General features: G+C 45.0%; 2 protein-coding genes and 2 pseudogenes across 3 annotated transcripts; 1 reads left to right on the top strand and 3 right to left on the bottom strand.

Annotated features, from left to right (window-relative positions):
* The first annotated feature begins 291 nt into the window (after nucleotides 1–291).
* On the top strand, nucleotides 292–1,314 carry LOC149724118 (uncharacterized; annotated as a pseudogene).
* Nucleotides 1,315–11,403: 10,089 nt separating this feature from the next.
* On the bottom strand, nucleotides 11,404–12,469 carry LOC149724117 (uncharacterized). Its single transcript, XM_089893335.1, has one exon. It carries the CDS (start codon nucleotides 12,213–12,215, stop codon nucleotides 11,535–11,537), a length of 681 nt encoding a protein of 226 aa, XP_089749461.1. The 5' UTR covers nucleotides 12,216–12,469; the 3' UTR covers nucleotides 11,404–11,534.
* Nucleotides 12,470–13,253: 784 nt separating this feature from the next.
* Nucleotides 13,254–22,675, bottom strand: LOC149724115 (uncharacterized; annotated as a pseudogene). The gene is made up of 3 exons (XR_016386770.1): nucleotides 21,448–22,675; nucleotides 15,349–16,079; nucleotides 13,254–15,000 (listed from the first exon to the last, which is right to left on the bottom strand). The product of XR_016386770.1 is annotated as an uncharacterized LOC149724115 (transcript).
* Nucleotides 19,620–21,441, bottom strand: LOC149724116 (uncharacterized). The gene is made up of 2 exons (XM_089893344.1): nucleotides 20,248–21,441; nucleotides 19,620–19,710 (listed from the first exon to the last, which is right to left on the bottom strand). Exons 1-2 carry the CDS (start codon nucleotides 21,246–21,248, stop codon nucleotides 19,647–19,649), a joined length of 1,065 nt encoding a protein of 354 aa, XP_089749470.1. The 5' UTR covers nucleotides 21,249–21,441; the 3' UTR covers nucleotides 19,620–19,646.
* Nucleotides 22,676–24,204: the final 1,529 nt, after the last annotated feature.

Below are 24,204 nucleotides of genomic sequence, written 5' to 3'. Positions count from 1 at the left end.
GTCCCGATGGTGACCTGTCCACCTCACTCAGACAGTGAAACTGATCTGTTGAACTCTCCCAAAAGGAGTACGCCAGCAGCATCAGGAGTAACAGCACCACCAGTGCTAAACATACCTCTCGCTACCCCTGCCAAGGCAGTGGAGACTGAACAGATAAGTGATGCACTCACCAAAAAGATGTGCAGCCTCAAGGTTTCGAAACCGAAACATAATGCATCAACCTCACGGGTTGCATCTACCGAAGATGTTCCAAATCCTGGAACTTCGGAGGAATTTGGGGGTGATCGCAGGAGGGCGATTTGCCTGGCCTTGTTGCCTCGGCCGTGCCGAGAATGCAACCCGGACCCTGGAGGGGGCAAAAACCTCATCCAACACATATGGATCTTACCAAACCTGCTACAAAAAACACAGGTGTGAGCGATCCATCGGAGACACCTGTCCCGATGGGGACCTATCCACCTCACTCAGACAGTGAAACTGATCTGTTGAACTCTCCCAAAAGGAGTACGCCAGCAGCATCAGGAGTAACAGCACCACCAGTGCTAAACATACCTCTCGGTACCCCTGCCAAGGCAGTGGAGACTGAACAGATAAGTGATGCACTCACCAAAAAGATGTGCAGCCTCAAGGTTTCGAAACCGAAACATAATGCATCAACCTCTCGGGTTGCATCTACCGAAGATGTTCCAAATCCTGGAACTTCGGAGGAATTTGTCGACCCCCATGCAAAGCGTCGTGCCAAACGGCAACGCCAGAAAGCCCGTATAAAGGCTTCTCGCGATAACCCGGAGGCATCAAGCAGCTGCAACCCAGGCAACAACCGTCCAACTATATCTGGTGGGACGACGTCTGGTCAACAACAGCGGAAAAGGACTAGAGCCGTAAAAAGCTCTACTGGCTCCGCTTCATCTACCCCTGGAGCCAAACGGCACAAGGGTGGAACCAGTACTTCCCCGAAAGGGGGAGGAAAACTTCCCCGAAAGGGGGAGGAAAAGCCTCATATAAAGAGGCTGCGTCGTCGGCACTGCGTCTTGACGTCAGGTTCGCTACTGGAACTGACCCTATGACCCCTGCCGACATCGCTTATATAAACGACCTCCTTGTCAATGCTATGGTTGATGACACCTTCCCAGGACAGCCGCCAAACTCCACGAGTGTGTAACACTTATGGCGTCTGGTAATCTGAGGATCGTCTGTAAGGATGAGACCTCCCTCGACATACTGAGGACTTGGCTGAGGAAAGTGCCCGCTCGACCTGGTGCTCCGTCAGGCTACATAGCCCTGGGTCCACAAGACCGGCCAAAGGAAAGGATGTTTATATATAAAATGGTACATTCGAGCAAAACCAGTGTGACCAAGCGACCGGCACATGTTCGGCAGCTGTTCCCCACACTTTTCGTCTTCTCACTAGTAAAAGGCAAATTTTTACTTCTAATAAAATGGTACATTCGAGCAAAACCAGGGCGACCAAGCGAGACGTGTAGCTCCGCTAAGTCTTTACTCGTTCGCCATGATGCACATGCTCGCGACAAGGTATCCGGGACGACGTTCTCAGCACCCGATTTATGACGAATATCGTACGAATATTGGCCAAGCTCCAATCGCCAAGACGTGATTTTAGTATTCTTTATTTTTCCTTTGCTCCTCCTCTCTGTTCGAACATGAAAACAATAGATTTTTGGTCAGTAATGAGAGTAAAATGTCGCCCCTTTAAGAAGTGCGACCATTTTCGAACGGCTTCGATTATCGCGGTCGCCTCTTTTTCTACGGCGGGATATTTTCGTTCGCTTTGGTTTAGGGTACGCGACATAAAGGCAACAGGCCGACCCTTTTGAGATAAGACGGCGGCAATGGCAAAATCAGAAGCGTCAGTTTCAACTTGAAACATCGCGTCATCCGAAATCGACCCTAGCGATACGTGACAGAGCTCTTCTTTTAGCTTCTGGAAAGACGATAGAGCTTGTTTTTCGAGCGGGAAGGATTTGGAGTGCAGTAGGAAGGGGTTGCACCAGGCGAGAAAAATCACGGATCCACTTAGCATCATACGAAAACATACCCAAGACACGCTTCAGTTCTTTTGGCGACCTCGGGGCCGAAAGATCAAGAAGAGGTTGCAGGCGATTTGGATCGGGTTGAATGTTGTTCTGTGATATGCGATACCCCAGTTTCTTTTGGCGACCTCGGGGCCGAAAGATCAAGAAGAGGTTGCAGGCGATTTGGATCGGGTTGAATGTTGTTCTGTGATATGCGATACCCCAGTTGGTACAACGAATATTAGACTTTTTCTTATTTAGAGTAAGATCGTGTCGGCGGGCGGCTTCCAGCACTTTCCGAAGATTGCAATCATGCTCTTCCAACGTCGCACCCATAACGGTAATATCATCCAGATAGGCGTAGACCTTTCGCAGCATATTTCGTAAATAAACTCATCAATGGCAAGTTGAAAAGCGGCTACACCATTAATAACCCCGAAAGGAAGGCGCTTGTGTTGATAAAGCTTACCATTGGCTTCAAACGCCGTATAGTGGCGTTCCTTTTCGAGTAGAGGTACCTGGTGGTAAGCGGATCTAAGATCCAGAGAACTATAATATTTGTCACGAGCCACTTTATTAATGATGTCTTCAATTTTCAGAAGGGGGTACGCGTCCAACTGGGTGTAGCGGTTCACCGTTACTGAATAGTCAACGACTAACCTCTTCTTTGGACCTCTTGATTCAACGAGAACTGGGGCCCTCCACGGGGAGCGAGCGGGTTCGATAATATCACAGTCCAAAGTCTTTGTATCTCGCACGTTATAAACTTCTGATCGTCTTTGCTATATCGGCGGGTCGGTGCCGCAATATGGGAGCAGTTCGGAAGCATGAATTGAAAAAGACGAGGAGGCTTCAGAACTGCCGGGTTCAAAACAGCCGATGAGAGACTCTTCGACCGGGGAATTTTAAGAGGAGGTCTCGGTCCACCCATAGCGAAGGTGACTTCCACATGTCTCTTTAGAAAATCCTGTCCAAGTATCACATCAGCGCAGAGCTCTTCAAGGATACAAAAGTTCAGGAAATACGAGTTACCAAGCAAGTCGATATTCGCCGACGCTTCTCCGCAAGTTGGCAGAGAAAGGCGAGATGAAGCCATAGAAATTGACTTTAGCGGACCGAACGATTTTAAGTCGAGTCGAACAGCTACGTGTTTATTAACGAAGTTGTCAGAGGCACCAGAGTCTAGCAGGACCGTGACTGGGCAGGATTCCAACGAAGCGTCCACTAATGCCGGACCTAGACAGGAAGGAGCGCCAGCGAGGTAAGAGCAACCTGCTCTTTCTTTAGGAGTACTAAAACGAGTAATGCCGGCAGCCGCCGTTCTCTCCCGGTACGAGTCCCGACTTTGAGGCGACGTATAGTTTTTTCGGCGTCGGCTTCGGCACACTTTGGCAAAATGGCCTCTCCTGCGACAATTAAAACAAACGGAAGCCCGTGCAGGGCAGGTCGGGCGGTCATGTTCAGGACCTTTTTCGGCGTCGGCTTCGGCACACTTTGGCAAAATGGCCTCTCCTGCGACAATTAAAACAAACGGAAGCCCGTGCAGGGCAGGTCGGGCGGTCATGTTCAGGACCTTCACAGAAAAGACACTCCGTTTTGGGAATCGAAAATGTTTTGTAAGATCTAACCGCCGCCATCAGAGAATTGTTATAATTTAAACCGTCAGAACCATCTACAGGAAGGTTATCTTTCTCATAACCGGAGGCAGGAGCGGAAGAAACGTGCGAAGATACCTTCCCCATCAACATCGATTGTTGCTGAGCCTTGTCGAGGCATTCTTTATACACTTTACGTTTTCTTCTTTAGACCAAAAGTAAGAACGCTCACGAACTCAATCACAAGCAACTGATTTAATTCTTAAGCTATAAAATGCAGCGTCACGCCCACGCAATAACCAATCAACAGCAGTACGCAAAATACAGGAATGTGCCAATAATGTAAAACGGAGGAATGCGGTAAAAGCAATTAACTCACGCTCTAAACTTAACATAGACCTCTAGAATAAAACATAAATCGCGCTCTGAATACAGGAAATACACAGCTACCACATAAAACAAATACACAACTATAACAATTCAACGCACTAACTTCGAACGCGGTATAATAAATAAACAAAGAATTACCTGTTTCTATTGCTCTGATATACAGAACAACAAAATCTTACTGTATGTTTATAAACAGTAAGAATGTGTGATGTATCTGCCAAGCTGACCCACAGATCTTTGTAATACAGTATTGGATTGCATTTATGTAGCACAGTGGCGTTTGTGAAGTGTTAATTAATAATTTTTTCTTCTTTCGTCCAATGCCACTTTCCAGTAATGCTTTTAACCATTGTTCATAGGTTTCCGGAGTTTTTTCTTTACAGTAGTATTGTTTGTGATTTTCTGCATCGCGTATCTTCTTACATTTTCCGCACTTAATCGTTCCTTCTCTGTGGTATGACCTCCTCGCATATCCAGTTTCTTGTTCTTGTTTTATTTTCCTTTTAAAATAATTATGACAAATTAGCATTTGATATTAAAAAGATGCTATTAGGTAACTTTAAAGAACAACAAAATCTTACTGTATGTTATAAACAGTAAGAATGTGTGATGTATCTGCCAAGCTGACCCACAGATCTTTGTAATGGATTGCATTTATGTAGCACTGTGGCGTTTGTAAAGTGTTAATTAATAATTTTTTCTTCTTTCGTCCAATGCCACTTTCCAGTAATGCTTTTAACCATTGTTCATAGGTTTCCGGAGTTTTTTCTTTACAGTGCCAGGTTCCATAGTATTGTTTGTGATTTTCTGCATCGAGTATCTTCTTACATTTTCCGCACTTAATCGGTCCTTCTCTGTGGTATGACCTCCTCGCATATCCAGTTTCTTGTTCTTGTTTCATTTTCCTTTTAAAATAATTTATTTTCCTTTTGGTTATTGTTTTATCAACTGTGTGCATGCTTGTAGATGGTAATTGGCTTGGATGTAGAGCGGTTGGTTTTGGGACAATCGGTATGAAGTACACGGGTTGATTAAAGGACCCGGAGCCTCGAACTTTAGCTTTGGGTGGTGTTTTCGGGAAGGATAAATGTTAGTGGATTTTCAAATTTAACTTGTGATGGGAAGGATGGAAGTAGTTGTGGAGGTGGTACTGGTTGTGAGGAGGTCAAGCTTGGCTCTTCCAGTCAGATCCCTTGCTGTAGAACATTGGCTTCTTTCTTCTTTTCCGTCTTGTTGTACCTTAAGACAGATAGTGGTTACGAATGCAAATGTGAAATACTGAAATTAAGGACAAAATGTTTACCATTGTATCAATGTTGTAGTAAGACAAATAGTGGTTACGAATGCAAATGTGAAATACTGAAATTAAGGACATAAAATGTTTACCATTGTATCAATGTTGTAGTATTGATTTCTGGCAGCTGTATTTTTTATTCTGCCATAAATCCCGTATGTGTTTGAAGGAGCGAATCACCATCATCTATCTTTGTATAACTTTTCGGCCAACCCGCGCCTGACCAGGAAGGGCATCTAGCAGCTGTATTTTTGATTCTGCCATAAATCCCGTATGTGTTTGAAGGAGCGAATCACCATCATCTATCTTTGTATAACTTTTCGGCCAACCCGCGCCTGACCAGGGTGAAGGGCACAAAGTTTGGAGATGATGCACTCAACATAGCGGTTGCAGTAGGGCCATTGTGCAGGGCCGGTATATGCACCCAGGAAACATCTGCAAACAACAAATGCTGTGGTATTAAATCAATTAAAAGTACCAAGAATGGCACAAAATGAAATGTTATTTTTTACTTTTTAAGTCTAGGAACAACGATTGTTGTCCTCCTTTTGGGTTTTTTAAACCGGCCCTAGGTCAATTTGGTGCGGTGTCGGGGTGAAAACATCGTAGGCCGCTTGTCATACTCATCCAAATCATTCCACATCCTGACTATGTCCATAGCCACCTCTTTCGATAACGCGCCGGTACAATCCATGAGAGAGACCAGACGAGTTGCCCTTTTCATAGCCAGAAATATTGCCTGGTCCTACAGACTCCTGTACATAAAAAGTTACATGTCATTTGTTAAAATTCAAATCATCTCTATTATAATGTTTCTATTTTTTGCTATAAAATTGTATATTTGCCTAAACCAGTGAAGTGGCGCAACGTGCGCTTCATAAGTCAGTTTATTAGAATGTCTGCCGAGACAACAACGAGGGAAGAAATCCCGGATGTCTGGGAATCCCCAGTACTGTAACTCCAACCATTCGGGGAGTCACTACAATAGGCCCTCCCGATGGCAGACATGGTTAAAAAAAAAAATTAAAGAAGACACACGAATACAACAACACAATACGTCGAGCATTGACTAAGACAAAGCGTAGTTGTGGTCGCCGAAAGACGGCATCGGAGTCGTGTTAGATGCCGGGTCGACGTACGCGGGCTTTAGTCGGTCGATTGAAATCGAGTCGCGACGATGCCCTAGATCAACCACGAAGTATTTTTTGTGTCGACTCACGACTTTGAACGGCCCATCGTATGGTCGTTGAAATGGTTTACGCCGAGCGTCATGTCTTTACAAAGACAAATGAGGCGTTTGCAAGAGCTGGGTGGGTAAAAGTTCTCGAGCTACCATGCCACAGCGGAGGCGGTGCTCTTAGCTCCATCTTCGACCGGAGATGCGGCAGGAAAGATTGCTGGTCATCTGAGTTTATGTCTGTCCGTGGTTCGAAAAACTCGCCCGGCAACCGGAGGGTCGTGCCATAGACCAACTCAGCCGGTGAGCACTGAAGGTCTTGCTTCACTGTAGTTCTAATGGCCAACATTATGATTGGCAGCTCATCCGACCAAGTGGGCGTTGTAAGTCGTGCTCTGTTAGCAGCTTTGAGTTGCCGGTGAAGGCGTTCCACCATACCGTTGCTTTGTGGGGTGATACGATGTTGTGTGAGACAGGCGACAGCCGAGCAACTTTGATAGGGCATTCCAAAGGCTGGATATAAACTGCCTGCCTCTATCGGAGGTGATTCGTAGAGGAATACCGAATCGAGCAACCCAGACATTTACGAATGCTTGGGCACAGGTGGCTGCAGTGGCGTCAGTCATAAGGACTGCTTCTGACCATCGTGTAAATCGATCCATCATAGTAAATAAGTAACGGAAACCGGATGACACCGGTAAAGGACCAACAATGTCCACATGTACATGCTCAAAACGACGTCCTGGTGGTTCGAATGGCCGCTTCGGAGCCGTTGTGTATCTGTGAATTTTAGACGTCTGACAAGGAAGACAGGTTCGAACCCACGACGCGATGTCGGATCCCATGCGGTGCCACGTAAATCTCTCGGAGATTAGTCGATGGGTCGCTCGTTTGCCTTGGTGTGCTAAGCCATGAAAAGCGTCAAAAACCTTTCGACGCCAACTCGATGGGACGAGGGGTCGTAACCGACCTGTCGAAGTGTCACAGAGCAGGGATGAACCACTCGGGAGAGAGTATGTTGCTGTAGCGTTAGACCTGTGATGGCAGTTCGGTAAGCAGGTATTTGGGGATCGACGACCTGGGCGGCAGCAAGGTCGTCATAGCTAATGTGCGGTAGTTGCTGGACAGCATTAATAGAGGGGGGCTTCTGGACAGAGCGTCTGCCGCACGGTTGTCTTTCCCCGGCAAATGTCGTATGTCCGTTGTGAATTCGCTTATAAGACCTAGGTGCCTGGACTGTCTGGGAGTATAGTTTGTCTGCGAACGTAAAGCAGTGGTAAGGGGCTTGTGATCTGTATAGAGCGTGAAGGCTCTTCTTCCTTCGACGAAATGTTGGAACCGCTTTACGGCCAGGTATGCACCAAGAAGCTCGCGGTCGAAGGTACTGTATCTGGTCTCAGCTGGTTTTAGTGTATTGGAGAAAAAAGCGATGATTGCCACGTTCCATTGATCAACTGCTCCAGCGAACCACCAACAGCGCGATCGGAAGCATCGACTGTGATGCAGAGTTCAGCTTGCATATCCGGGTGTACGAGCATGGAGGCTGAAGCCAAGATGTTCTTTGACGTACGGAAGGCTTTATCCATCTCTTGGGACCAATGAAATTGCCCAGCAGACTTGCGCAGCGCCTGATGTAGCGGATATAGGTGATGAGCAGCGTGAGGAACAAACCTGTGATAATAATTGATTAAACCCAAGAATTCTTGCAGCGATTTTTCGTCTTTTGGTGGAGGAAAGTTCCTGATTGCTCCCACCTTATCGGCCAGGGGGCTAATTCCTTCTGCATTTACTGTATGACCAAGAAAAGTTAATTGGGATAATCCGAATACACACTTTGTTTTTTGTACGGCGAGGCCATCCTGGCGCAGACGCTGAAAAACTTGTCGAAGTAAACGCCTGTGCAATGCCTCGTCAGGTGAGGCCAACAGTATATCGTCGAGGTAAACAAAAACACCCTCGATGTCGCGTAGAACGATATCCATCAGACGTTGAAATGTCTGTGCAGCGTTGCATAACCCGAAGGGCAAACGGACGAATTCAAAAAGTCCAAATGGGGTTATGACGGCCGTCTTCGGGATATCCGCGGGTGCAACAGGAATGTTATAGAAGCCTTTAATAAGGTCGATTTTAGAAAATACTTTCATACCTCGCAAATTTGCTGAAAAATCTTGCACGTGTGGAATCGGACACGAATACAACAACACAATACGTCGAGCATTGACTAAGACAAAGCGTAGTTGTGGTCGCCGAAAGACGGCATCGGAGTCGTGTTAGATGCTGGGTCGACGTACGCGGCTTTAGTCGGTCGATTGAAATCGAGTCGCGACGATGCCCTAGATCAACCACGAAGTATTTTTTGTGTCGACTCACGACTTTGAACGGCCCATCGTATGGTCGTTGAAATGGTGTACGCCGAGCGTCATGTCTTTACAAAGACAAATGAGGCGTTTGCAAGAGCTGGGTGGGTAAAAGTTCTCGAGCTACCATGCCACAGCGGAGGCGGTGCTCTTAGCTCCATCTTCGACCGGAGATGCGGCAGGAAAGATTGCTGGTCATCTGAGTTTATGTCTGTCCGTGGTTCGAAAAACTCGCCCGGCAACCGGAGGGTCGTGCCATAGACCAACTCAGCCGGTGAGCACTGAAGGTCTTGCTTCACTGTAGTTCTAATGGCCAACATTATGATTGGCAGCTCATCCGACCAAGTGGGCGTTGTAAGTCGTGCTCTGATAGCAGCTTTGAGTTGCCGGTGAAGGCGTTCCACCATACCGTTGCTTTGTGGGGTGATACGATGTTGTGTGAGACAGGCGACAGCCGAGCAACTTTGATAGGGCATTCCAAAGGCTGGATATAAACTGCCTGCCTCTATCGGAGGTGATTCGTAGAGGAATACCGAATCGAGCAACCCAGGACATTTACGAATGCTTGGGCACAGGTGGCTGCAGTGGCGTCAGTCATAAGGACTGCTTCTGACCATCGTGTAAATCGATCCATCATAGTAAATAAGTAACGGAAACCGGATGACACCGGTAAAGGACCAACAATGTCCACATGTACATGCTCAAAACGACGTCCTGGTGGTTCGAATGGCCGCTTCGGAGCCGTTGTGTATCTGTGAATTTTAGACGTCTGACAAGGAAGACAGGTTCGAACCCACGACGCGATGTCGGATCCCATGCGGTGCCACGTAAATCTCTCGGAGATTAGTCGATGGGTCGCTCGTTTGCCTTGGTGTGCTAAGCCATGAAAAGCGTCAAAAACCTTTCGACGCCAACTCGATGGGACGAGGGGTCGTAACCGACCTGTCGAAGTGTCACAGAGCAGGGATGAACCACTCGGGAGAGTATGTTGCTGTAGCGTTAGACCTGTGATGGCAGTTCGGTAAGCAGGTATTTGGGGATCGACGACCTGGGCGGCAGCAAGGTCGTCATAGCTAATGTGCGGTAGTTGCTGGACAGCATTAATAGAGGGGGGCTTCTGGACAGAGCGTCTGCCGCACGGTTGTCTTTCCCCGGCAAATGTCGTATGTCCGTTGTGAATTCGCTTATAAGACCTAGGTGCCTGGACTGTCTGGGAGTAGTATAGTTTGTCTGCGAACGTAAAGCAGTGGTAAGGGGCTTGTGATCTGTATAGAGCGTGAAGGCTCTTCTTCCTTCGACGAAATGTTGGAACCGCTTTACGGCCAGGTATGCACCAAGAAGCTCGCGGTCGAAGGTACTGTATCTGGTCTCAGCTGGTTTTAGTGTATTGGAGAAAAAAGCGATGATTGCCACGTTCCATTGATCAACTGCTCCAGCGAACCACCAACAGCGCGATCGGAAGCATCGACTGTGATGCAGAGTTCAGCTTGCATATCCGGGTGTACGAGCATGGAGGCTGAAGCCAAGATGTTCTTTGACGTACGGAAGGCTTTATCCATCTCTTGGGACCAATGAAATTGCCCAGCAGACTTGCGCAGCGCCTGATGTAGCGGATATAGGTGATGAGCAGCGTGGCGCAGACGCTGAAAAACTTGTCGAAGTAAACGCCTGTGCGATGCCTCGTCAGGTGAGGCCAACAGTATATCGTCGAGGTAAACAAAAACACCCTCGATGTCGCGTAGAACGATATCCATCAGACGTTGAAATGTCTGTGCAGCGTTGCATAACCCGAAGGGCAAACGGACGAATTCAAAAAGTCCAAATGGGGTTATGACGGCCGTCTTCGGGATATCCGCGGGTGCAACAGGAATGTTATAGAAGCCTTTAATAAGGTCGATTTTAGAAAATACTTTCATACCTCGCAAATTTGCTGAAAAATCTTGCACGTGTGGAATCGGATATCTATCTGGTGTAGTCATAGCATTTAGAGCTCTGTAGTCACCACACGGGCGGAAGGTACTGTCATCTTTTGGAACCATGTGTAATGGGCTGGCGTAAGGACTCTTTGAGCGTCGAATTATATCTTGTGTTTCTAAAAAGCGGAATTCCTTTTTGGCCATCGCGAGTTTGTCAGGGAATAGCCGACGTGCTTTTGCAAATGTCGGTGGACATGTTGTCGCGATGTGATGGCAGATACCATGCATACTGGTGTTCTAGTGTTAAATGTTGGAGACAAAAAATCGTTAAATTCATGTACCAGAATACCTGCAGGTTCTGGTTGAAGTGCTTCGTGTAGGCCCAGCGGTTTGCTGGTAGAAGAGCGGAGTCGCACTTGACGGCTGGAGTCGAGATCAAGAAGTCGTCGTCCGCGGAGATCAATAGCCAGGTTGTTGCTCGACAAGAAATCAGCGCCGAGTAGTGGTTGCGAAACATCCGCAAGGATAAATGTCCATTTAAAGGTTCTAAAACCCAGGTCCAGCACGAGGTCCTGGGTGCCGTACGTTTTGATAGTCGATCCGTTGGCCGCAGCAAGGTGCAGCGCGTCCACTCCTCGATAACGTTGACGGTGATGTCGTGAGGCTGGAGAAACGCTTACTGCGGCTCCTGTATCAACAAGGAACCGACGTGCGCAGGTTCTGTCACATACGTACAAAAGGCGGCTAGTTTGACCAGTGACACTCACCGCTGTTAGTGGCTGGTCGGGGCGTTTCCCGCCCAGCTGCACGGTTGTCTGCATTGTTTTGCCTGTTTTCCCCATCGACGATGGTAATAGCAGAAGTGTTCGGTCCCGGCTTGAATGGTAGGCTGTGGTAGTGGTCGTGTCCGCGGGTTTAAGGCGGTGATTGGGTGTGAGGAGGTAGCCATAACTTCCTCGGCTGCAAGGGCCATCTTCTCGACATCTGGAAAATCACGGGCAGCCAGGATAGCTTGGACGTTCACTGGAAGTTGGCGAAGAAAGAATGCCATGAACAGGACATCGTCCTTGGGTGCCGAATGTATATATATACCGATAAAGCTGAACTGGGGCGTTTGCATATACCGATAAAGCTGAACTGGGGTTCGGTCACCAAGGCCATTTAATTCAAGAAGTAGGCGCTTCTTCTGTTTCTCCGTTAACTCGTAAACTGCCAACAGTTCCCTCTTAATAGTTTTAAATTTGTTCTGGTTTGGTGGTTGGTCAAGAACAGTACTAACCGCCGTTGCCGATTCGCTGTCAAGGGCCGAGACAACGTAATTAGTGTTGTCGGCTGTTATGTTACAGACATGCTTTTGGGCCTCTACAGTGTGGAACCAAGCGGCTGCATTTAATTTCCAGAATGCCGGAAGCTTTAGAGAGACTGCTGCTAAGTTGGAATCTTGATTCTCCATGCTAAAAGCAATATTTGATCTACAAATATTCTTCGGGGTCACCAATGAAGTGGCGCAACGTGCGCTTCATAAGTCAGTTTATTAGAATGTCTGCCGAGACAACAACGAGGAAAGAAATCCCGGATGTCTGGGACTCCCCAGTACTGTAACTCCAACCATTCGGGGAGTCACTACACCAGTGTGTGTTTTATATTATGTCTATGTTGTTGTATATATACTACTATGTCTATGGATTGTGGTGATGTGGCAGTGGTTGGAAATATACTTTACTTGAACTGTGCATTGTGTGCTGGGCATCAAAGATAAAGTCTAATTAGACAATTAGTAACAATTAAAGACTACTGTAACTGGATAAATACTTCCAACATCATTAAGTGCTTTTGAGGTTTGATGGGACTTTGGAATGTGGATGAAGATGCTGAGAAAAAATTAAGTTATAATTTGTTAAATAAAAATCCATAATTAAATAATTAATATAGAAAAACCTTGACATACCACATTTAGTGAGCTTGTCAGACTCCAGCTGTCGCCCTATGCTTCTTGAAAGCCCTCGTCATCCAAGTTGTCATGGTTGACATCCGAAAATGGAGGGTCTTCCACAAGCTCATTATGATCGGCGGGGTCAGACTGAAACAACATCTGCTTCTGGTCCAAGAGGTAAATAATTAATATAGAAAAACCTTGACATACCACATTTAGTGAGCTTGTCAGACTCCAGCTGTCGCCCTCTGCTTCTTGAAAGCCCTCGTCATCCAAGTTGTCATGGTTGACATCCGAAAATGGAGGGTCTTACACAAGCTCATTAGGATCGGCGGGGTCAGACTGAAACAACATCTGCTTCTGGTCCAAGAGGTACTTGCGGCGGCGGCTCCGTCCCTTGCTGTGACTGTGACGTCAGAAAGGTCCTTTAAGCCGGATGTTGATTGCAGGCGTTTAGCGACTAGCGATGTGAGATCGGCTAGCGTGGCTGCGTGTTCTGAGACTTGCCGCTAAGTCTAATTTTGCTCCTTGATTAAGGTTAACTAACCAAGCAATAACTGGTTTGTTGATTATTTATTACCACGGTTATTAACGCAAGGGCGATACTGATGCAATATACAATCACGATAAGAAACTCGAACGCCTAACCACTTGTATAGTCAGTGGTCAGGATATAAGTTCTCCTTGACTGATGAACTCTGGTTGGTCTTTGCTGAGTCTGCATGAAAATCAAGGTTCGGACATCGAACCTTTTATAGTTTTTTGTAGCTGACGTCACATGCTTTCGTCATCTGTGACCGCTTCTCTTTTGGGCGTTGCCTGATCATTGATTGTCCAATGAGCGTGTAGCTGACCGTACCCTGGCTCGGGGCGCTCGACCGTTCCGGTAACCTCATCACCGTTCGTTGCCGTTAAGGTGTAGTTGAGTTAGTTCTTGGACTCTTTTTGGGATTGCGTTCGTTTCTCTTTTGCACAAGAGCTCTGGTCGTTCATGTTCGACCAAGGAGTGTCCGCTAGCTGTCCTAGCCGTGGGCGTTTTATCGTTCCAAGAAATTCGCCGGAGATCGCCATCGTTGCCATTTTAGAAGGTGATTTGCTGGCTATTTTTTGCTCCTGCGTCACCATCGCGTGCACATAGCTCGTTCATCAACATCTGATAAAATACTTTCGGCGCAGCTTATAGTTTTGAATGCTGGCCTTGTTAAAATGATGGATAGTTTGTCACGAGTACATGACATGATGCAATATTGCGAAATAATGGTGCAGTATTGAGAAATAACATGCAATGTTCCTACATATCTATACCCACAACAAAAAACAATGAAAAAAAAGTTGTTGCTAAGGGCGAAACGGAAGGAAAAACATATGCACAAAAAATGGATATTGTACAAGTGTGTGGTAATAATGTTAGGGAAAGTTTTGTGTTAGGGTATATTTAATTTTTATATAAGTGTTTTGTATGTTTTGTATTATTTTTGGGTTTTGTGATGCATGTTAATTAAATGAGAAAATGTTGTGTCTAACAATATCCTTACGATAAGTTAGGGTACATGTTTCGGCGTCTATTAACGAGTTCAATTGACTCGTCGGTGCGACCGTCGTTCACCTGTGCCTCCGGGGTTGTTTCAGCACCAGAAAATCTGGCCCGAAATTTGCTACGAACTGAACCACATAAAGCTGGACCATAAGTTTCAACTGCCCAAATGGTAAGAATGACCCCCCAAAACATGGACAAAAATTCATGCCCCATGAAAATACTCATTCAAACGTGCATTTGTTTCGCTATTCTGTGCAATAGTGATTAAAAGATTGTTAATGTCCTCAGTATGGGTTTCATGATGAGGGAAAAGTCTATCGACCGTGGAAAAATCGATGGGTTGGAATTGTAATTTTGGTACTTTCAAGCTGGGAATTAGGGGAACTATACGATTGTCAATGTGAGTTAAGGTATAATTCTCAAACAGATAAAAGGAATCATGGATTTTAAAGGACGCCATGTGTCCTGGTCGGTAAGCTTGTTTGTATCTGACTTCTAAATAAAGGAAGCCGTCACGCATCAATTGCGTGATTCTTGAAGTACCATTCATACCCTCTACTGCTACTAGGGGACGTGAAGAAAAATCATTACCATGCCTCATGCTGTTAAGTACCCGACCTGTTACGTTTTCACATGATATTTGTACCATGAGATCACCAACGGCTATTCCCGCCACATGCTGGTGAGTAAGTTCGGACAAGATCTGGCCAGGATATGTTAAGCCCACCAAGCGATACAGAGTAGTGAACAAGCGTTGAATCTCGCAATCTAAAAATGCAATGGAGTCAGTAAAGTTTTTAGATGATTCAGCCATCAAATCAGAAAGTTCATCCAAAAAAGATAATAAGTGTCTATTATCCCCAATACCAGACTCAATTAACTCAGGTGACATTTCAACCTTATGTCCCTGTAACCCTTCAAAACCGGTGCAATTGTCAGTTACAAAAATGTAACCTGACTGTGAACAAAAAGTATGACGGCCATAACAAGCTAAAATGCTACTCGGACACCTTCCTACGTCATGTATGCTTAGACCCAATGATTTAATCTCCATTCTGTATATGGGATGGTGTCCATCATATGCCCCATGAAAATGTAAACTTAGGGAATGATTACCCAATGAGTCAAGAGGTACACAATTAATCTTAGGAGGTACGGTCCACACAAATACTCGATTACCGGTAACACAGTGTCCTGCAGTGACGTCGCATTTGCTCATGACGCCTAAGGCAGAATGTAAGGTTTTGTGATAATAATCATAAGTTATTTCACTTATGACTAGTTCAGCATTGTAAACTGAACCTGTCTCACTAGTAGGCCATTTATAAGTAGGATGTACAACATTAGAAGTAGCATAAGTGTTGGGAGAGATTAATTTAAGTTCTCCAATGTCACGTGCAACTTTGTTATTAGCCCATTCAGCACATTCCTCATGTGAAACGGCTGGGCGGTCAGTGGTAGCAATTTCTTTAGTCTTACTACCAAAGAAAAAGTATGTTGACAGAAAGGTAGTAACCAATTTACGACAGATGTATACTTTAATATTTGTAAGGCCTGAGTTAGGGTCATAAACTAAAGCAGAGCACCTGACTTCAGCGTACGTTGGCTTACGAATACAAGGTTTTGCAGGTGGTACATAGAATTCACCCTGAGCTAATGCCGGATGGCATAGCTGGAATTGTTCTCCAAAATCTTCGTCAAGGGATGCAATGGTTCCAGACAGGAGAAGGCAGATGATAATTGGTAGATTCATGCTTCAAAGTCGTCGAGGTACGCTGGACGTTTGACTCGTCGACCAGCTCTAGTGATGCGTGAAGGAAAAATTGACTGCTCGCTGATGACGGGTTCTGTAGCGGAAGTATCATGATTAATGTTACTTATACCATTTGTGTCATCGTCATGCCTGTTAAGGACTGTAGCCGCAGGCGCAATAAGTGGGCTAGGAGAGTTGTTTAAAGTGGATGTGTGTGTTGTAGCCCATGAGTTTGGTAACGAATGATCCAAGCAATCATTATTTATACTGCCTAAATGTGCAGCCTTCAAGCGATCTATGGCCACATTGTCTGTTCCATGAGGCATTGCCAAGGTGAAGAACTTTGCGTTCTTTTTTAAGACAAAGACGGGGCCAAAGTAAGGAGGTGTGAGCGCCGGTTGCAAACGCTCCTCACGTACAAAAACGTGGGTGGCATCATGTAAAGATTTGTCGACATATACTGGGTGATTGGCAGGTAATCTAGTTTTAGTATACCGCACTTTAGTTAACGCATGTGTTAACTTTTTAGCAAACTCCGCGTTCAGAGGCTCCGTTTGTACATCGTCGTCGAAGAATTCCCCTGGGAGTCGCATTGTCTTACCGAAGACCAGTTCCGCTGAACTGCAACCCAAGTCTTCTTTTAAAGCCGCTCTGAAACTGAGTAGTACGAACGGTAAGTATAAGTACCAATCAGAGGGATTATCATAACACATTAAGGAAGCTTTTAAGGTTCTATGTACTACTCCCTCAATGGCTCCATTGGCACTTGGATGATATGACGTAGTTCTGATCATGTTGATTCCCAACTTCCTACACATCGCGTTCCATGATATCGAGTCGAAGGATTTTCCACGATCTGCAGAAATCTCTTTCGGTACGCCAAACAGAGCGATCCAGTTGTAGAGAATTGCCTGTATGCATGTCTCCGATTTCATGTCCTTTATTGGAATTGCCTGAAAGAACCTTGTGAATCGGTCAATAATAGTTAACAGATACTGATAGCCATGTGACATGGGTAAGGGACCTACTATGTCAATGTTAATTGCTGAGAATCTATCAGTAGGCGGTACGTATCTTTGTAATGGAGATGTTGTGTGTCGTCCAATCTTACATTTTTGACACACAATACAGTTGCGGCAATATTTGCTTATGTCTTGCCGCATTCCAGGCCATACAAAACGTGTACTGACCAAATCTTTAGTTGGACGTACTCCTGGATGTGAGAGTTGATGCAAGCTTGCCATCACCTTTCCTCGCATAGTGCATGGCACGAAGGGTCGAAAAGTTCCGGTGCTGACGTCCCCAATCAGTGGAAAACGACATTCTGGGATATATTTGGATGAGAAAACTAAAGAGGAATCTTGTACCTTATTCTGGAGTTCGTGAAGCTCCTGGTCCATTGACTGAACCTCAGCCATTGCTTTGTAGTCGATTGCGTCATCAGGAATGTCGACTACACACGCGTTGAGTCTGGACAGGTAGTCCGCGGCCTTGTTCTCGCTCCCTTTGAGGGTACTCGATGTTGTTCACGAAGAGTGATATCTTGTTGAAATGTCTGATCTGTCTATGTGACATATTTGATGAGTCAGCTGAAAAACCACGTACCAACGGTTTATGATCAGTTAAGACAGTTACGTTACGTCCGAGTAACTCTGAGCGGAAATGTCCGACTGCACGGTAAATTGCAAGCAGTTCGGCGTCATAAGTGGAGTAATTTTTCTCAGGTGGCGTTAATAATTTGCTATAAAACGCCAGAGGTTTGAGTTCGCCATCAATTTTTTGAGATAGCACTGCACCAGTACCTACGCTACTTGCGTCGGTTGTTAGGTACGTCGGTGCGTTTAAACGTGGGACTGCTAAGCATGAGGACTCTCGCAGTACGCGACGAGCTTTGTTAAAGGCATTTTCACTAACCTCATCCCATACCAGAATCTTTGCGCATTTCTTTGTTTTGGCTGATTTTCCCAACATCGAAGTCAGAGGTGCCAGTATTGTTGCCATGTTTGGACAGAAAGACCTGAAATAATTAATCATCCCCAAGAACCGCTGTAGTTCAAGTACGGTCTTTGGCTTAGGAAGTTTATCAATTGCGTCAATCCTATCCGGTGGGACTGAGATTCCCTTACTGTTAACTATGTGTCCAAGGAACAAAACACTGTCAGCTCCGAATACACATTTATCAGCGTTAATGATCAATCCATAACCAGAAAGCCTTTCAAACAACTGTTTCAGATCAGTTAAGTGCTGTTCTGGTGTTTCAGACGCTACAAGTATGTCATCTACGTACGAAAACACATTGTTCAAACCATGTAGACACTCTGCCATAAGCCTACAAAAAGTCTGGGCCGAGTTACGCGCACCAAAGAAGGATCTTAAGTATGCAAAGGTTCCAAATGGTGTGACGAAACATGTCTTATCAATGGAATCCTCTGCAATGGGAATCAGGTGATAAGCAGATTTAAGGTCAAGGGTCGAAAAAACTTTTTTTCGGTCCAACTTATCACGCATTGCGTGAATGGACGGAATGGGGTGCATCTCTAACTCAGTCAACTTATTTACTGCACGAAAGTCAAGTACCATTCTTATTTTACCGTCCTTCTTAGGCACAACATGTATGGGACTACACCAGGGTGAAACATGTCTCTTAATAATTTTTAACTTTAAAAGCCGATCTAACTCAGCCTTAACATCATTGGCCAATTCAGGTGCAAGTCTACGCACCTTACATCTAACCGGACCGCCATTAGTTACGATCCGATGTACAATACCATGCTTAACAGGCTGTGTGAAGGCAGTCTCGTCAGTCAGGTCTGGGAATGAATCAAGCAGCTTATGACATGCTGATGAAGTTGTATTAACATGGGATGTAGACCAGGCAGTGTGATTAGGATCCACTGAATTTACTGGAAGCCTATGACATAAAGTCTTATTCACACTCGTATCACAGGGCATGTCGTCATCAGATGACGAATCGTAGTCATGGTCAAAGTTCAATAGCCTAGGGATATCAGGCTTAGATGCAGACATGGGTTTGGTTATGCCGACAGGAACAGACCAATCAAGGATAGAGTCACAATCACTATGATTAGGTACAGAATAATTAGGATATGTGTCACGACAATCTGTCTGTACTGAATAAGCGTCTATACTGTCAACATCAATCAACTGAGCGTCCCGACTATCATCCCAATAAGTATTATCTACGTCACGTTGTTTGCTCACAGATGGTTTACACATGAGCTCAGGGTCATTAAGGTCGCACTAATTACTATCCGGTTCGACGTACTGTTTACATGAAGAAGGTTTGCAGCCTGAGGCCACAAATGCGGCTGCGTTCTGATTTAAACGAGGACGTGCATGTAACTTAGGCGCTGTGCTGAGTGGCTTTACAGTTGTGGGAGGATTATTAACTGTTGAGCAATTAGGCTCGTCCCACTCCCCATTAATCATCCAAGTATTTACAGAAGGAATGTGAGGGATTACAGTCTGGTAAGCGTTCCAATCCTTTGCGGGCGTAATTGGCACGTATTCTGGTTCTGTAAGACTAACCTTTTTTCCTGTATCAAATTCTCTTTTTTGTTTGCGTTCGCCAACAAGATATTGAGTGTCATTGTTGTTGCCACGATGTCCTTGTCCGGATTGTTTCCTCCGTTTGTTTCTTTTATGTTCCACTAATGTCCATTCCTCGGAATCTAAATTGTCCGTTTTTTCGAAGGAGATGAAACCTTTTTCAAAATTGGCATTAGCTTTTGTTGCGGTAAGGAAATCTAATCCTAAAATTGGTGGACAATCATCAGACAAATAAAAATCCCACTTAGTCAAGACATGATCTATACATATCTCAAGTATTATTTTCTCTTTAACAGGAACTGTGGTGCCGCCAAATGATGTTACGTCAAATGACTTAATTTTACTTCGGATCGGTTTGGCGTTACTGGATATTGTATGTAACAAGTTAGTTGGAAAGAAGGATATTGCACTTCCACTATCAACAAGGAACAAATTTTTGGAAATCTTGTCAGTTACATAAATGCCTCTTTTTTTTATTGTGTGACCTGCCACGCCTCAAGTTTTTTGAAGCGTTGTTACGCTCGAAATCGCAAGGTTGTACACATCTCTGAGCCTTATTTCCGAATGTGCGGTGATAAAAACACATATTACGACTGTTATTTGGGCTTGGAGCAGAGAAACGGTTAAATCCTCTGTCGTTATTTACAGTATGACGTTGTTGGCCGTAACCAGTACCTTTTCGAGTATCATACCTCTGTGATTCCATTCCACGCCTGTCCGACACACCTACTTGATTGTTTGAGAAGTTGCTCCTCCGGAATCCTTTGTTCCTGAAGCCTCCTTGGTAGTTTCCACGGTTGTTGTTTTGTTGTCCAACATTAAATTGCATCCGTTTCATGAAACTGATTTCATCCGTTAGATTTTGTACCTGCCTTTGTAGGTGTTCGTTAACATATGGCTGTGCTAGGTCTAGTTTGTTACGATTAGCAGATAAATCAACGTCACTACGGTCAGAATCTAAATTTAAACGTTCACGAGATAAAATACTATCAGCCTTTCTCGCAAGAGAATCTAGGGTCAAAGGTACATCTGATGCGACGATAATCCGACGCACCTGGGCTGGAATACGTTTGAGGAACGTTTCCTTCATAAGGAGTTCTAGGCTAGGGTCAATATTATCACTATTAATACCCAAAAGTGACCTCATTTCACTTAGCATGTCAGAAGGTCTACGATCACCTAAAGGAGAGCCATCAAAGAAACGTGCCATGCGTGAGCTCTCATCCTCATGAAAAACGTTAAGCATATTCTGCTTTAAAAGGTCATAAGCATTAGGATGGTTAATAAACGATCGGAAATTTTTCAGTCTCAAAATCTCATCCTTGGACAAAGTCTCTATCACATTACGAAATTTGCCCCTTTGTGACTTAATTCCCTTATCATGAAAAATGCCCTCGATGTATAAAAACCATTCTACCGGGAGTTCAGTCCAAAACTTAGGTAAATTGGCGGATGTGCTATCATCCTCCTCCCCTTCATTATCAAAATCATCATACCCCTGTGGAAACCTTTCTTCCAGTTTATACTTATATTCAGACTTTACGCTTTGTTCAGGCTCGTTTTTCAATCCCATTATCGGCCACGGGGGCGCGGAAGCACCGCTCGTACTTGGTTCGTTAGCATACGCCATGGGTGTGTTCTTGTGTGTGGGGTGTTGTGTTTTTTTACGTATGAATGGTAGAACGTGTTTCATAAACTGTTGTGAGTGTTGTGTCGTTTATAGTGTAAAATTAAGAATTACTTAAAACAGTACTGTCACAAATAAATTTTCACTCCGAAAAAAAATTTTTTACAAAATGGTGAACTATGGATTATGACAAATACAGTTAAAAACATAAATTTTTAGAAAAGAAGTTATTTTGATGTTTTATGAATATGAAATTGTTTGTAACCTTTAAGTTTTCTTCTTGTCGTTGATCTTTGATGCTTCGTTCTTCTTTCTTCTACCTGAAAAGAAAGATGCTGCTTGTCGTTGAGTCTTTTGGGTTTTTAATCCGTAATTGATTTTGAAAATGTTCGATAATTCCGCAGGGAATTGTTGAGAAGTTGATCTCGACAGATGTAGATAGCTCGTTGCGTATTTCGTTCGTACGCCGCAAGGCGTTTCTTCTTGTATATTGCAAAAAAATTTCGTGCGCCGCAAGGCGTTCTTCTTTAATAATTTTGCAATACACGTTTGAAATACACGTCGATGGGTCACCAATCTGCGGCGGCGGCTCCGTCCCTTGCTGTGACTGTGACGTCAGAAAGGTCCTTTAAGCCGGATGTTGATTGCAGGCGTTTAGCGACTAGCGATGTGAGATCGGCTAGCGTGGCTGCGTGTTCTGAGACTTGCCGCTAAGTCTAATTTTGCTCCTTGATTAAGGTTAACTAACCAAGCAATAACTGGTTTGTTGATTATTTATTACCACGGTTATTAACGCAAGGGCGATACTGATGCAATATACAATCACGATAAGAAACTCGAACGCCTAACCACTTGTATAGTCAGTGGTCAGGATATAAGTTCTCCTTGACTGATGAACTCTGGTTGGTCTTTGCTGAGTCTGCATGAAAATCAAGGTTCGGACATCGAACCTTTTATAGTTTTTTGTAGCTGACGTCACATGCTTTCGTCATCTGTGACCGCTTCTCTTTTGGGCGTTGCCTGATCATTGATTGTCCAATGAGCGTGTAGCTGACCGTACCCTGGCTCGGGGCGCTCGACCGTTCCGGTAACCTCATCACCGTTCGTTGCCGTTGGACTCTTTTTGGGATTGCGTTCGTTTCTCTTTTGCACAAGAGCTCTGGTCGTTCATGTTCGACCAAGGAGTGTCCGCTAGCTGTCCTAGCCGTGGGCGTTTTATCGTTCCAAGAACTTCGCCGGAGATCACCATCGTTGCCATTTTAGAAGGTGATTTGCTGGCTATTTTTTGCTCCTGCGTCACCATCGCGTGCACATAGCTCGTTCATCAACATCTGATAAAATACTTTCGGCGCAGCTTATAGTTTTGAATGCTGGCCTTGTTAAAATGATGGATAGTTTGTCACGAGTACATGACATGATGCAATATTGCGAAATAATGGTGCAGTATTGAGAAATAACATGCAATGTTCCTACAGTACTCAATGCCAATCAGTTCTGCTGATAAAATATATCTATAGTTAACAAATGTTTCTAAAATTTGTCACATTAAGAATGTGGATGATTCGTACCTGTGTATTTTCCGAACTGAAGAGTACCTGGTGCCACCTCTTGGCCAAAACATCTATTGTTTACCACGTTGGCATTGTGAAGGAGTGTTTCGTCATGAGTGGAAGATCTGAAGGAGGGTATAGAGCAGCAGCACGATCAGAATTCCATCTCGATATCCCCTCCAACAGATAGGTCTGATAGTGCAGGCAGGCAGGCCAATTGCACTGGTTCCTGTAGAAATTAATCATTAGCAATTATCAAGAGATGCAATTTTTATAAGATTTATACTTGAAATGAATCTGTTTAGATGCAAATGAAACGTCCTTTCTTATGTGGCCAGTTACGACGTAGAGCGGAAAGCCTTTAGGATCCGTGATACAGTCTATGTGCGATTGCTGTTCCTTCCATATAGCCAAGGCACGCTCTTCATCCAAAAGGGGGACCCCGAGTGTATCACGGCCCTGCTCAGAGCGGAAAGCCTTCAGGATCCGTGATACAGTCTATGTGCGCTTGCTGTTCCTTCCATATAGCCAAGGCGCGCTCTTCATCCAAAAGGGGGACCCCGAGTGTATCACGGCCCTGCTCACCAGCAATTTTTCGATCAGAACTTTCGTTTCTTGTGGCTGCCTTGTTGTTCTTTTGCAGTGCAATGAAAGTTCTTTTTTCGTGATCTGGCACACAGCCATGCCAGCAGTGGAGTTTGGGATGCCGCTGATTTTCATTTGACTGATTTTGGCTTCAATCAGCAAGTCAAGGTCCGGCTGGCTCCGTTCGAAAATGCACCTTCACAATCGACCCAAAAACACATACAGGGGATGACTCTGTTGTACATCCCGCTGCGATCCTCCTCATGTAGTGCCATATGTACAACTGTACGATTGTTGTCTCCAACTTTGCTATGAGGCTCCGAGCAGCAGGCACACTTTCGGAGCAGCACCCACGGTCCACATACAAAAAGGCGTTGGAACGTTGGCACCAGAGTAACGTTCCATCAGCCCATGGGTCATCTTTTCAAGCCCTCTTCTTCCCCTTGAGTAAGTACGGACATTAAGATCATCCCGTACCCATTGCCCACGTTGGTGACCCATAAAGCTGTTGATTTGGAGTCTCAAGCCAGTTTCTTGACTACCTTTTTTTGTTGAATCTATCTTTAACACACACTCCCCATAAGTGGAGGTAATCTTGGCTTTTATTTCGTTGACGCGGGGCAGGAGGAAGTCTTGCACATAAACATTTAGAAGCAACCTGTACGAAGAGACCGGTGTGAACTTGGGTGTTTTCAGGATTTGTGGTTTCTGGATAAGACCTTCTTTGCTTGCACCAACAAAGTGATCGCAGTCGTTCAAGTACTGGTGGCCAAACAGTTCCACCCATTTTTCACTGTGCTGTTCTTTTAATTGTTTTTGTAGTTGGGTGGAGCTGTTTCCCAAACGTAGCAGCCTGATAACCTGAACGTCGCAAGCCATTTGCCACG

The sequence above is a fragment of the Ciona robusta genome, unplaced genomic scaffold (genome assembly GCF_009617815.1).
Source record: "Ciona robusta unplaced genomic scaffold, ASM961781v2 AP042741.1".
In the NCBI taxonomy this organism is placed as follows: Eukaryota; Metazoa; Chordata; class Ascidiacea; order Phlebobranchia; family Cionidae; genus Ciona; species Ciona robusta.
Note: the sequence above shows the minus strand (reverse complement) of the source record. Positions and strands in the feature narration are given on the sequence as shown.

Excerpts from the sequence above, each read along its gene's own strand:
- LOC149724116 (XM_089893344.1), bottom strand. The coding sequence starts at position 21,248 with ATGAAACACGTTCTACCATTCATACGTAAAAAAACACAACACCCCACA. Across the intron at positions 19,711-20,247 it reads CGTGGAATGGAATCACAGAG|GTTTCATCTCCTTCGAAAAA; the intron begins GTATGATACTCG and ends ATTTTGAAAAAG.
- LOC149724117 (XM_089893335.1), bottom strand. The coding sequence starts at position 12,215 with ATGGAGAATCAAGATTCCAACTTAGCAGCAGTCTCTCTAAAGCTTCCG.